This window comes from Pleurodeles waltl, chromosome 5 (assembly GCF_031143425.1).
Source record: "Pleurodeles waltl isolate 20211129_DDA chromosome 5, aPleWal1.hap1.20221129, whole genome shotgun sequence".
Taxonomy (NCBI): Eukaryota; Metazoa; Chordata; class Amphibia; order Caudata; family Salamandridae; genus Pleurodeles; species Pleurodeles waltl.
Genome location: NC_090444.1, coordinates 1,797,009,243 through 1,797,021,451, shown reverse-complemented (window position 1 = coordinate 1,797,021,451; position 12,209 = coordinate 1,797,009,243). Strand labels below are relative to the sequence as shown.

General features: G+C 43.2%; 1 protein-coding gene across 1 annotated transcript in view; it reads right to left on the bottom strand.

Moving 5' to 3' along the window:
* The window catches only part of LOC138297156 (zinc finger protein 729-like), a 355,358-nt gene that overhangs the window by 306,884 nt on the left and 36,265 nt on the right, over window positions 1-12,209 (bottom strand). Inside the window, exon 5 of the mRNA XM_069236647.1 lies at window positions 10,758-10,884. Within this exon, the coding sequence (XP_069092748.1) occupies window positions 10,758-10,884 (127 nt within the window). The remainder of the gene's footprint in view (window positions 1-10,757; window positions 10,885-12,209) is intronic.

Genomic DNA, 12,209 nt, shown 5'->3' with positions numbered 1-12,209 from the left:
TTTGTCAATGTATGATGAGTTGACCATGTGGCTGCTTTACATATATCAACCATTGGTAGGTTTCCTAAAAAAAAAATGCCATTGACGCACCTTTCTTTCTTGTAGAATGTGCTCTAGGAGTGCTCAAAAGTTGTCTTTTTGATTTAATGTCGCATGTTTGTATGCATCTAACAATCCATCTTGCTTTGATATAGGATTGCCTTTATGTGGTTGTTGGAAAGCAACAAAAAAGTTGTTTTGTTTCTCTAAAATCTTTGGTTCTGTGTAATACAGTACATAAGAGCTCTTTTGAGATCTAGGGTATGAAGAGCTCTTTCTGCCACAGAGTTTGGCTGTGGAAAGAAGACTGGCAATTCCACTGTTTGGTTGATGTGAAAAAGAGATAATACTTTTGGTAGAGATTTTGGATTTGTTCTAAGTACAACTTTATGTTTGTGCACTTGGAAAAAAGGTTCTTCAAGAGTTAAGGCTTGTATTTCACTAACTCTTCTCAAAGAAGTAATAGCTACAAGAAAAGCGACCTTCCATGTTAAATATTGAATTTGACATGGGTTCAAAAGCTGGTCCCATAAGTCTGGTAAGTACGATATTTAAATTCTAGGTGGAATAATGCGTTTTAATCCTTCCATGAAAACTTTAATAACAGGAACTCTGAATAGAGAAGTATGTTGAATATTCTTTAAGTATGCAGATATTGCAGTGAGGTGTATCTTGATCGATGAGAAAGCCAAATGTGATTTTTGCAAATGAAGTAAATACAATATCTTGTATGGATGCTGTAAATGGATCAGTGTTTTTAGATTGACAGTAGTATACAAATCTTTTCCACTTGTTTGCGTAGCATTGTCTAGTAGTAGGTTTACATGCTTGTTTAATTACTTCCATACATTCTGGGGGAAGTTTTAGGTAACCAAATTCTATGACTTCAGGAGCCAAATCGTTAGATTGAGAGCATTGGGATTTGGATGCCTAATTTTACCTTTGTTCTGGGTTAACAAATCTGGTCTGTTTGGGAGTTTAGAATGGGGTACTACAGAAAGATCTAGGAGTGCTGCGGACCAATGCTGGTGTGCCCATATTGGTGCTATTAGAATCACGATGAGTGATGTTTGACATAGTTTGCTGACCAGAAAGGGAAGGAGTGGGAGAGGGGGGAAAAAGCGTAAGCAAAAATCCCTGACCAATTGATCCATAGAGCATTGCCCTTGGATAGAGGATGTGAGTGTATGAATGCGAAGTTTAGGCATTTTGCGTTTTCGCTTGTTGCAAATAGATCTATCTCTGGTGTTCCCCACTTTTGAAAGTACTTTTGAAGTACTTGGGAGTGAATCTCCCATTCGTGTGTTTGTTGGTGATTTCTGCTTAGGAGATCTGCCAGCTGATTGTCTATCCCTGGAATGTATTGTGCTAATAGATTAATGTGATTGTGAATTGACCATTTCCATATTGTTTGGGCTAGCAGGGACAGTTGAGATTGAGCGTGTCCCGCCCTGTTTGTTGAGGTAATACATGGTTGTCATGTCTGTTTTTATGAGAACATTCTTCTGTTTGAGAAGAGGTTGAAAGCTTTTAGATCAAGAAATACAGCTAATATTTCCAGGTGGTTTATGTGAAGCTGTTTCTGTTGGGCATCCCACTGCCCTTGAATGGTCAGATTGTGGAGGTGAGCTCCCCAACCGATCATTGATGTGTCTGTTGTGATTATGGTCTGAGGCACTGGGTCTTGGAATGACCACCCCTTCATTAAATTGCTGCGATTCTACCATTGAAGGGACATATGTGTTTGGCGGTCCATCAACACTAGATCTTGAAGTTGACCGTGTGCCTGAGACCATTGTTGTGAGAGGCACTGTTGTAAGGGCCTCATGTTGTCGTGCATGTGGAACTACAGCTATGCAAGATGCCATCATCATGATAAATCTTACAGTATATTGCTGATTTGGCTGTATGTGTGGTATGAAATTTTGGAAAAGCTTGTATCCTTTGTGTATTTGTAGAAGCTAGGGCTTTTTGAGTATTTAGGTTAGCACCTGGGCAAGGTTTTACTAATGCTGGTTGAAGATGTGATTTTTTTGGTAATTGAGAGTGAACCCTAGCGTTTCTATCACATAATGAGTGTGTTGTTGGCATTGTGTAAAATTGCTTGATTTTATTAGCCAATCGTCTAGATATGGAAAAACGTGGATGTGTTGTCTTCTTAAGTAGGCTGCTACTAATGCTAGACATTTTGTGAACACTCTTGGAGCTGTTGTTATGCCGAATGGCAACACTTTGAACTGGTAATGTTTTCCTGCTATGACGAACCGGAGGTATTTTCTGTGAGCTGGATGGATGGGTATGTGGAAATACGCATCTTTGAGGTCTAAAGCAGTCATGTGATCTTGTTTTTGTAGTAGAGGAATGACATCTTGCAGAGTTGCTATGTGAAAATGTTCTGACAGGATGTATAGATTGAGGGGCCTGAGGTCCAAGATGGGCCTGAGGGTGAGGTCTTTTTTGGGGAATGAGGAAATATAGTGAGTATACTCCTGTACCTTGTTGAGAATGTGGAACAAATTCTATTGCTTGTTTTAATAGTAGAGATTGTACCTCTTGTTGCAACAGAACGCTGTGCTCTGGGGACAACTTGTGGTATCATGGTGGAATGTTTGGAGGGGTGGAGATTAATTCTAGGCAATAGCCATTGCGGATAATTGATAATACCCAATTGTCTGTGGTGATATTTTGCCAATGAGAGTGGAACTGCTGTAGTCTCCCCCCCCCCCCCCACAGGAGAAGTGAGGAGTGGAAAAGTGGGAAGGAAGTCACTGCTTAGGTGGTGTAGTGGCTTGCTTTGTGGTTTGGAACTTGCCTCTGCTTCTGAAATATTGTCCTCTACGGGACCCTCTAAACCCTGGGTTTGTTGTCCCTGCTTTGTTTGGGAGGTGGAAGCATCAGAGGACTGTGGCTTAAAACCTCCTCTAAACTGGGGTCTGCCAAGGGAGCCTCTATATGGTGTGGTGTATAAAACCAAAATTGCTTTCACAGTATTGGAGTCTTTTTTCAGTTTCTCAATAGTGGTGTCTACTTCTGGGCCGAGTGAATGTTTCTTGTCAAACGCATATTAAGTATTGCCTATTGAATTTCTGGTTTAAAACCAGGAGCGTAGCCATGCATGCCTTCTAATTGTAATGGCAGTATTGACACTCCTTGCGGCTGTACCAGCGTCGAGAGCAGACCTTATCTGTTTATTGCTTATAGCCTGTCCCTCTTCCACAACCTGTTGTGCTCTCTTGTGATACTCCTCTGGGAGGTGCTGTATAAGATCTTGCATCTCGTCCCAATGGGCCCGGTCAGATCTGGCTAGAAGTGCCGGTGAATCAGCCGCTTGTGTGGCGACTCTTTAGCCAGCTGCATCAAATTTCCTACTTTCCTTGTCAGGAGGAGGTGTGTCTCCTGATGACTGCCTGTTTGCTCTTTTCCTTGCCGCACTGACTACTGCTGAGTCTGGAGGAACCTGATGAGTGATATAGTCTGGGCCCTAAGGAGCAGGCTTATATTTTTTGTCAATTCTAGGACTCTAGCTTTGACAGGCTCATTAAAAATTTGGTCTGTATGTTTAACCATTCCAGGCAACATTGAGAGACACTGGTACCTGGAATGAGTGGAAGACAGTGTGTTAAATAGAAAGTCTTCTTCCAGGGGTTCAGAATGCATAAGCACTCCATGATAAGCTGCTGCCCTAGATATTACGTGAGTGTAGGCAGTGGTGTCTTCTGGAGGAGAAGGTTTAGATGGGTAGAGGTCTGGATCATTGTCAGAGATCCCATGGGTCTACTGTTTCTCCATGTGAATATAATGAATGTGTTGGAGAAGACAATGGTGGTTGACTATTGTGAAGTGAAAAAGAAAGCTGTGGAGAGTGGGGAGGAGAAGTAGGGAGAGGTGCTGGTTTCGCCTTTTGTTTCTGCACTTTTACTGGCGGTGAACAACTCCTCTTGAAAAGCCAGATTTCTTTCATCTTTAAAGGAGGTGCAGTGATGATTCGTCTAGTCTCCTTATGTAATATGGATTCTCGATTGCCTTTCCTCCATAACCTCTCATATTGGCTCAATCTCAGTCTCTTCTTCAGAAGCTTTGTGAGATTCCAGCATGGGCTTTGAGATTTGCTTTAATTTTCTCGAAAGTCCCTGTTCCTCTGTGTATGAGGATTTTTTCAGCTCTGAAGTGTGGATCTTTTTCAGTCCTGAAAAAGACTGCTGTTTCGGCTCTGAAACCGGGTGTCGAATTTTCGACTCTGAGGAATGAGGTTGTTTACTGGAGTCTGATGTGGAAACTTTAACCGATTTACTCGACTCCGAGGTGGACGGAGGAGTGGCCTTTTTCGGCGCCAACCGGGAAGGTCGGTCACCAACAGTCTTTTTTCGGGCCAAACCACCATGGCCTTCTGGAAGTGGTGTACTCAAGGCCTTCGGACGTTTTTAATGTAGGGGTGTAGGAGCAGACCTACTCACATGCTGGCCAGCTGTGATGGGTCCATCGTCTTCCGATTATTGTTCGGAGTCAGAGTCTCGGATGGAGACTGCCACCTGCTCTTCCTCTATGACATTGAGATGTTTAGGTGCTTTTTGACGCCATTTCCAGTCTTTGGGCCCGGCGATCTCTCAAGGTCTTTGATCGAAACGATCGACAGGCCTCACAATCTTCTTCTTGATGGTCTGGAGAAAGGCACAAATTACAAACCAGGTATTGGTCTGTATAGGGGTACTTCGCGTGCCACCGAGGGCAGAATCAGAATGGAGTCTGATCCATTAGGCTTTCCACGCGGTAGGCCCGAAAAGGCTCAAGTTGGGCACGCACGCCCCAAAGGGCGAGATGAAGGTTCCAACTGTACTTTCGGTTTGATGATAGATGGAAAACACGATCAAAACAATACCGACGAATAAGTAGGTTTTCCAATTCGAAATCTCAGAGAGAGAGGAAACACATTTGAACTCGACAGCGGAAAGAAAACAATCTAACAATGGAGTTGATGACCATGCGCACTGTAACCGAGAGGAGTCACTCGATCCCGTGACTCCGAACAGACTTCTTAGAAGAAACACAACTTGTAACACTCCAAGTCCAACACTAGATGTCGGAAGAGCTATGCATACCATGTGTATCTGCAGCTACACATGCCATCGACCATAAATATATATATACACACACACACACACACACACACACACACAGAAAATGTTACTACTTACGCAGAAAGCATCTGTTTGTGGCATGTGGTGCTGTAGATTCAATCAATCAGTGCATTTGTACAGCACGGCTATTCACCTGTTAGGGTCTCAAGGCGCTGGGAGGGGGTGGGGTCAGATGTGAAGGTCAGAGGGGGATCAGGTGAAGAGCCAAGTTTTGAGGTCCTTTCTGAATTGTGATAGAGATCTTCTGAGGTGGATAGGAAGGGAGTTCCAGGTCTTGGCGGTGTGGTAGAAGGTTCTTGCTCCGACTATGCCTTCCGGACACATGGGGCGAGGGCGAGATGGTGGGCGTGTAGAAGTGGAGCCTTTGGTTGAGGTATTCTGGTCCGGCGTTGTGGAGGGCTTTGTATGTGTGGGTGAGAAGTCTGAATGTGATTCTCTTGTCTATTGGGAGCCAGTGCAGGTCTCTCAGTAGGGCAGAGGTGTGCCTGTGTTTGGGGGCGTTCTTGATGAGACGGACGGAGGCGTTCTGGATGCGTTGTAGTCTATTCTGTACCTTGGTGGTGGTTCCAGCGTAGAGTGCCTTGCTGTAGTCCAAGCGGCTGCTGACGATGGCCTGGGTGACTGTTCTTTTGGATTCGGTTGGGATCCATTTGAAGATCAGATCCACATGTTTAGCATAATCCTGCCATCTAGTGTTGGGTTCGCAAGTATGCAAATTGTTTTTCTTTGAAGAAATTCTTTGGAGTCACAAGGTAGAGTGACTCCTACTACGGCTGGTATTGCACATAGGCATCAACTCCATTGTTAGATTGTTTCCCACAAGGCAGGGGAGGATGAAGTGGGAGTATAGTAAGAGGTCCATGCTAAATGAATGTGTGATAACTTATAAAAGTAACTAACACACACAGGTATCCGGGGAGGAGGGTCGTGTGAATCTACAGTACTACATTCCACGAACAGAAGCTAACTGGGTAAGTAATATTTTCAGTTTGAAGCATGTATGGCTATAGATACATATGCTTAGCACAGACTGATAAGCAGTCCTCCCCAAAAGCAGTGGGCTAACTTGTGTGGGTTACAGTTGTTTGAAACAATGTACGTAGAACTGTTTGGCCAACATTAGTTTGTTGACTGGCCAGCACATCTACACAGTAGTGTTTGGTAAATGTATGTGGTATAGACTATGTAGCTGCTTTACATATGTCAGCTATTGGTATATTTCCTACAAAGGCAACTGAAGCTCCTTTTTTTTGTTTTACGAGTGGAGTGACAGGTAGAGTTCATTTAGCCTTTCGCATAACGTTCTGATACATTTCACAATCCAACCTGCAATGCTTGCTTTAGAAACAGCCATTCCTTTGTGTGGTTTTGAAAAAGCAACAGAGTTGCTGTGTTTCCCTAAATGATTTGGTTCTATCAATATAATATTTAAGACGTAGCTTTAAGTCTAGGATTGTAGAGCCCTTTCTGCAACTGAGTTTGGTTGGGTAAAAAATACTGGCAACCCAACAGATTGATTAAGGTGGAATTGAGGGACATCTTTGCAAGAAGTTTAGGATTGGTACGTAGTACCACCCTATCTCTATGTAGTTGGAAGAAGGGTTCTTCTAAGGTTAGTGCCTGAAGGTCACGGACACATCTGAGTGAAGTTATTCCAACTAGGAACGATACTTTCCAGGATAAAAACTAGAGGAGGCAGGTGGGGAGGGGATCCAAAGGAGGGCCCATTAATCTTGTTAATACAATATTGAGACTCAAAGCAGGGGCAGGTGGCACCCTGGGAGGAATAACTCTTTTTAGGCCTTCTAGGAAGGTTTTAACTACAGGAATCCCGAAAAGAGAAGTATAATGTCTATTTTGTAAATAAGCTGTCACTGCCACCGAGTTTAGTTTTATGGATGTAAAAGCTAGAACAGTAGAATTTAAATGGCATAGGTAACATACAATGTCCTGAACACTGGGGTTTATGGGGACAATTTGTTTAGAATGACATTAGTATACAATTCTTTTCCACTTTTAAGCATAACAAGCACGGGTATTTGGTCTGCATGCTTTCTTAAGGATGTCCATACAGTGTTGTAGTATGTTTAAATAACCAAGTTTTAGGACGTCAGGAGCCAGATCGCAAGGTTGAGGGATCTGGGGCTTCGGTGTCCGATTTCTTCATGATTCTGCGTGAGAAGATCTTGCCAGTTAGGCAGTACTTTGTGGGGAACTACTGAGAGTTCTAACAGAGTGGTGAACCATGGTTGCCATGCCCATGTGGAACCTACTAGAATGAGGGTGAAAGATGTCTGCCGAGGTTTGCGAACCATAAATGGTAGTGGGAGAGGTGGAAAAGGATAAGCAAATATCCCTGACTTACTCATCAATAGTACATTGCCTATGGATTGTGGGAACCTGGAGACGAAGTTTGGGCATTCTGCGCTTTCTACTGTGACAAAAAGGTCCATTTGTAGGTGACCCCAGCGCCAGAAATATGGGAGGAGAACTTGCGGATGAAGCTCCCATTTATGGACTTGTTGATGCCTCCTGCTGAGGAGATCTGCAAAGTTTTTGTCCATTCCCGGGAGGTATTCCACTAACAGGTGAATGTTGTACCAGAGAGTCCATCTTCAAATGGTCTGAGCTAAGTGAGAGAGCTGAAGCGATCTGGTGCCCTCACCCCGCTCCTCTGCCCCCTCACACCCTGCTTTTGGAGATAGTACAAGGCAGTCATGTTGTCTTTGGACTACCTTGCCTATTAGGTGAGGAAGGAAGTCTTTTAGCGCTAGATGAGCAGCTAGCAACTTCATACAGAGATGCTTCTGTTTGAGTGTCCGGTGTCCCTGAATTTTATGAATGTGCTCCCTAGCCCGCAAGGGAGGCATCCGTAATTACTGTTCTCTGCAGAGCTGGGTCCAAGAAAGGCAGTCCTGTTAGGAGGTTGTTGGTGTTCAACCATTGCAAAGACTGGCAAGCTTGACGGTTGACCAACACTAGATCGTCCAATTGACCCTCTGCTTGAGACTACTGGTGGGCTAAGCACTCTTGCAACAGATGCATGTTAAGTCTGGCAGGAGGTAATATGGCTATGCATAAAGACATCAGACCTAGGAGATGCACAACTGTTTGTACTGTTATTTGCTGAAGGGGTTGATCCAGGGGGATAAGTGTTTGAAAAGATTCAATCTTGGAGGCATTTGGGTATGCTAGACCTCGTTGTGAATCAAAGATGGCTCCTAAGTAGGGTTGCAGCTTTAGAGGCTGGCGATGGGACTTGACCGCACTGATAGCGAAGCCTAATAGATGAAGAAAATGTATGGTGGCTTGAGTGTGTTGGAACCACTGTGAAGGGGTACCGATACGATGAGGTAGTTGTATAAGTATGTAAAAATGTGTATGTTTTAACTGCATAGGTGGGTTGCTACCATTGAGAGACATATTGTGAAGACCCTGGGACCAGCAGTTTGAACTGGAAATGTTGGTTGTTTATTATAAACCGGAGGTATTGGCGATGTGCTTGGTAAATTGGGATGTGAAAATCAGCGTCAGATCGAGTGCTGTCATGCAGTCGCCTTGTTGAATTAATTGGATGATATCTTGGAGAGTCACCAAGAGGAAATGCCCTGAGAGAATGTATTGGTTTAGGTGTCTGAGAGGCTAAACAACTGTCAACCCGTACAGCTTATGCCTTCAAGTGGAAGAGATTCTGCATTTGGTTTCTTCCAAGAACTTAGACCCTACATCTCGCCAGGAAGAAGCCATCCTTCCCTTCCTCCTCTATTTGGGAAAATTTAGCTTACAATTCTCTTCCATAAGGGTTCACTTAGCTGCTCTTACTGCCTACAGAAAATGTCCTTCACAAATCTATTTTTTCAAAATTCCAGCAATTAAAAATTTCCTTGAGGGCTTATAAATGATCTTCCCTCCCATCAGGTGTCCCTTTCCAATCCATGGGAGCTTAACATAGTCCTTTCACGTTTACTGCAAGATCCTTTTGAACCTATTCATAACACATCCCTATAGCATCTCTCTTGGAAAGCAGTATTCCTTGTAGCGATCAAATCAGCTCGTAGGGTTAGCGAAATCCAAGCGTTATGTGCTAACAAACCTCATACAGTTTTCCACTCTAATGAGGTAGCGTTCAGAACCAACCTGAAATTTCTTCCCAAAGTTTTTGGGTTTTCATGTCAGACGATTTCGTTGCCAGCTTTTTTTCAAAATCCTTCTACTACAGCAGAGAGAACCCTTCAGTCCCTAAAAGTAAGGAGGGTCTTAAAGTTTTACCAGGACAAGATGCACAATCTGCACACATCGGACCACCTTTTTGTCAATTACGGTCATGCCCGTACAGGTTCGGCCATTTCCAAAGAATCCACCTCCCGCTGGATAGTATCCTGCATACTTTTATGTTACCAAAAGGTCAACAAGCCTTTGTTGGCAAGATCTATTGCCCACTTTACAAGGGGCAAAGCAGCTACAGCCGCTTCAATGAAAAATGCCTTTATTGCTGAAATTTGTAAAGCAGTTACATGAGATCTGTTCAGACATACACCAAACACTACTGTTTGGACTCCGATGCTAGAGCAGATGCTCAAGTAGGACAAGCCTCCCTCAGAAATGTATCTGTCTAGTCTGAACTTCTCTCCTCTATTCTTTCCACCGAGATTATGAGGGATGGGCTTGCTATTCTATTCAAATGCTTGTGACTATCAATGGAGATCCCATACGAGAGAAGGAATAGTTTCATGCCTGCAACTCCAGATCTCTCGTAGGGGAATCTCCATTGAAGTCATAAGCAACCCTCCCGCCTCTCCAGTGGACATAGGAGAGGAAAGTATTGGGCTTACTGATCACTGGTAACTATCATCAAAAAGAACTGAGGCCACTGCCACCTGCTAAGCATGATGGGATACTGGAGGTCTCTGCAGACATAAAGGCATAGTCACTGTTTTAGACTCACACAATAGCAGTCTAGGGGGCTACACTGTCCTTTTATACTTCATCTTTTACTTTTACAGAAAAGGGTCTGCGAAGGAGTTTGGAGCGTTTTTGTAAAAATGTTACCTCAAATTATGCATGTGTGTGGGTGCTTTGACCCTTTTCTAAGTACAATGAGAAGATTTTCACTACTGTAGCCTGTTCCCTCAGCTGCATATGTCATTTCTTAATCGCTCCTACAGGCCTTCCTGAAGAAAGGCAAATGTCTACACTTCAGAAGATATTATATAAAGAAGTGTTCCGGGATTCCCGCACGTGGGCGGAACTATTCAAATGCTTATGACTTCAATAGAGATTCTCCTCCGAGAGAACTGGAGGTATAGGTAAGAAACTATTCCTTCTGGTGCCTCAGAAACTCCCCACCTAACTGTTTGGAGCAGTCCACTCACTCGCTGGTGTGTGTTTGGCTATATACTGCACTATGATCCACTTAGCTGCATGAATTCAAGGTATCCAATTCATCTTACAACAGTACTTAGTAAGGGATTTGACAGTGTCCACTGCAAATATTAATTCTGCAACAGGTACATCAACTAAAGGCGCTATGCAGTTAAACTATTTTTTTTACATTTGCCTGAACAGTAGCAGTACAGCCCTTACCAAGCGATCTCAGTGTTTCATAATGCTCTTTCATGGTGCTCTTGTAAAGTTCCTTCTGTTTTTCCTGAAGAAGCTTCCATTCCTCCTCAGAGAAGTAGACTGCAACATCTTCAAAAGTAAAAGGCACCTGAAACAACACGCACATCAAGCTTAGTTCCTTCTCCCCAGCCCTCAAAGAAAAAATAGCCTAATACTGTACACTCAATGCCTTCTCTTTCTAACGACCCCCTGTTTTCAATCTCATCTCGGTAACCAACCCAAATCCTCAAAGTTGTAACTTAACATGGATTTTGTAAAGTGCACATTCACTGCATGGGGCGTGTTGGTGTTGAACAGCAAATGTTTGTTACCCAACTCAAGGATACTCTTTTTATGGACCTCAGAAGAACAAAAGGCTGACTGGACCTGCTGGGATTTAAACCTGTGATTAGAAGATCAAACACAGACACCTGGATTGGATGTATTAGGCCACTAAGCCACAAGATCCAGGTAGGTAGTTGTAGGAATTTGGATTATTAGTTGTGCAGGATGTGAGGTCTGCACATTTAGTAGGCCCACAATTTCCCCTTACTGGGAAACAAACTCCCCATCATAGCGCTCGACTCTCATGGTAGCGAATCCAAGCAGTCCAGGGCCTAATAAGGGGAGGTGGTGTGGCCCAGTAATCACCATTAGCTGGCATGCAATAATAATAATGAATAACATTATTTCTAATCAGTGCTTTTTCTTTAGAAAAGGAAAATACTACACATTCATTTATAAATATACACAAGGCAGAAAGAAAATACCTTAGTTGACATAGAATCGCCTTTGACCCCTGAAGGGTCATGACCTTCAAAATCACAGTATCCCCCTCCTATACCAGGCAACACATCACAATATAGGGGGATATCACTTTAGATAAAACCAACATTTTGCATCTCAAGGGTTCACTATAGTACAAGAACAAACTATGTTAAAAACACCATCATTTGTGAGTAAGTGCAATAAGCAATACTACCAGGTGTAAAAGCAGTTATTAATGTCAAGGAAGATCATCAACCTTGATCAGTAATCACTGTCAACATTACCTCAATCCAGCATTTTAAAATTATCATAATGTGCTTGTGCTTTTATATAATTTCAGGCCATGTAAAATGTAACCATAGATCAGCCCTTAAAGGGTGCTGCATTCCCAGCTGTAAAGCAAAGCTCCAACCTTGGGAATGCTAAAAAAAAAAAAGTACATTGTGGAAGGTTCATAATTTACTCAACCCAGAATATGTAGGGTCAGTACCTTAAATTTCATTGGGGGAAAGGGGTTGGGAGGGGGGAGAAGGTTGCTGCACTCCTGTAACCCTCACACCCTACACTTTTTCATTTTATACATTGGTGGTATCCCAGCTGCCCTGGAGCCTTCCCAAGGCAAGAAAAATATGGTAATAGGCCTCTCCATTGCAGCATTATGGGGCA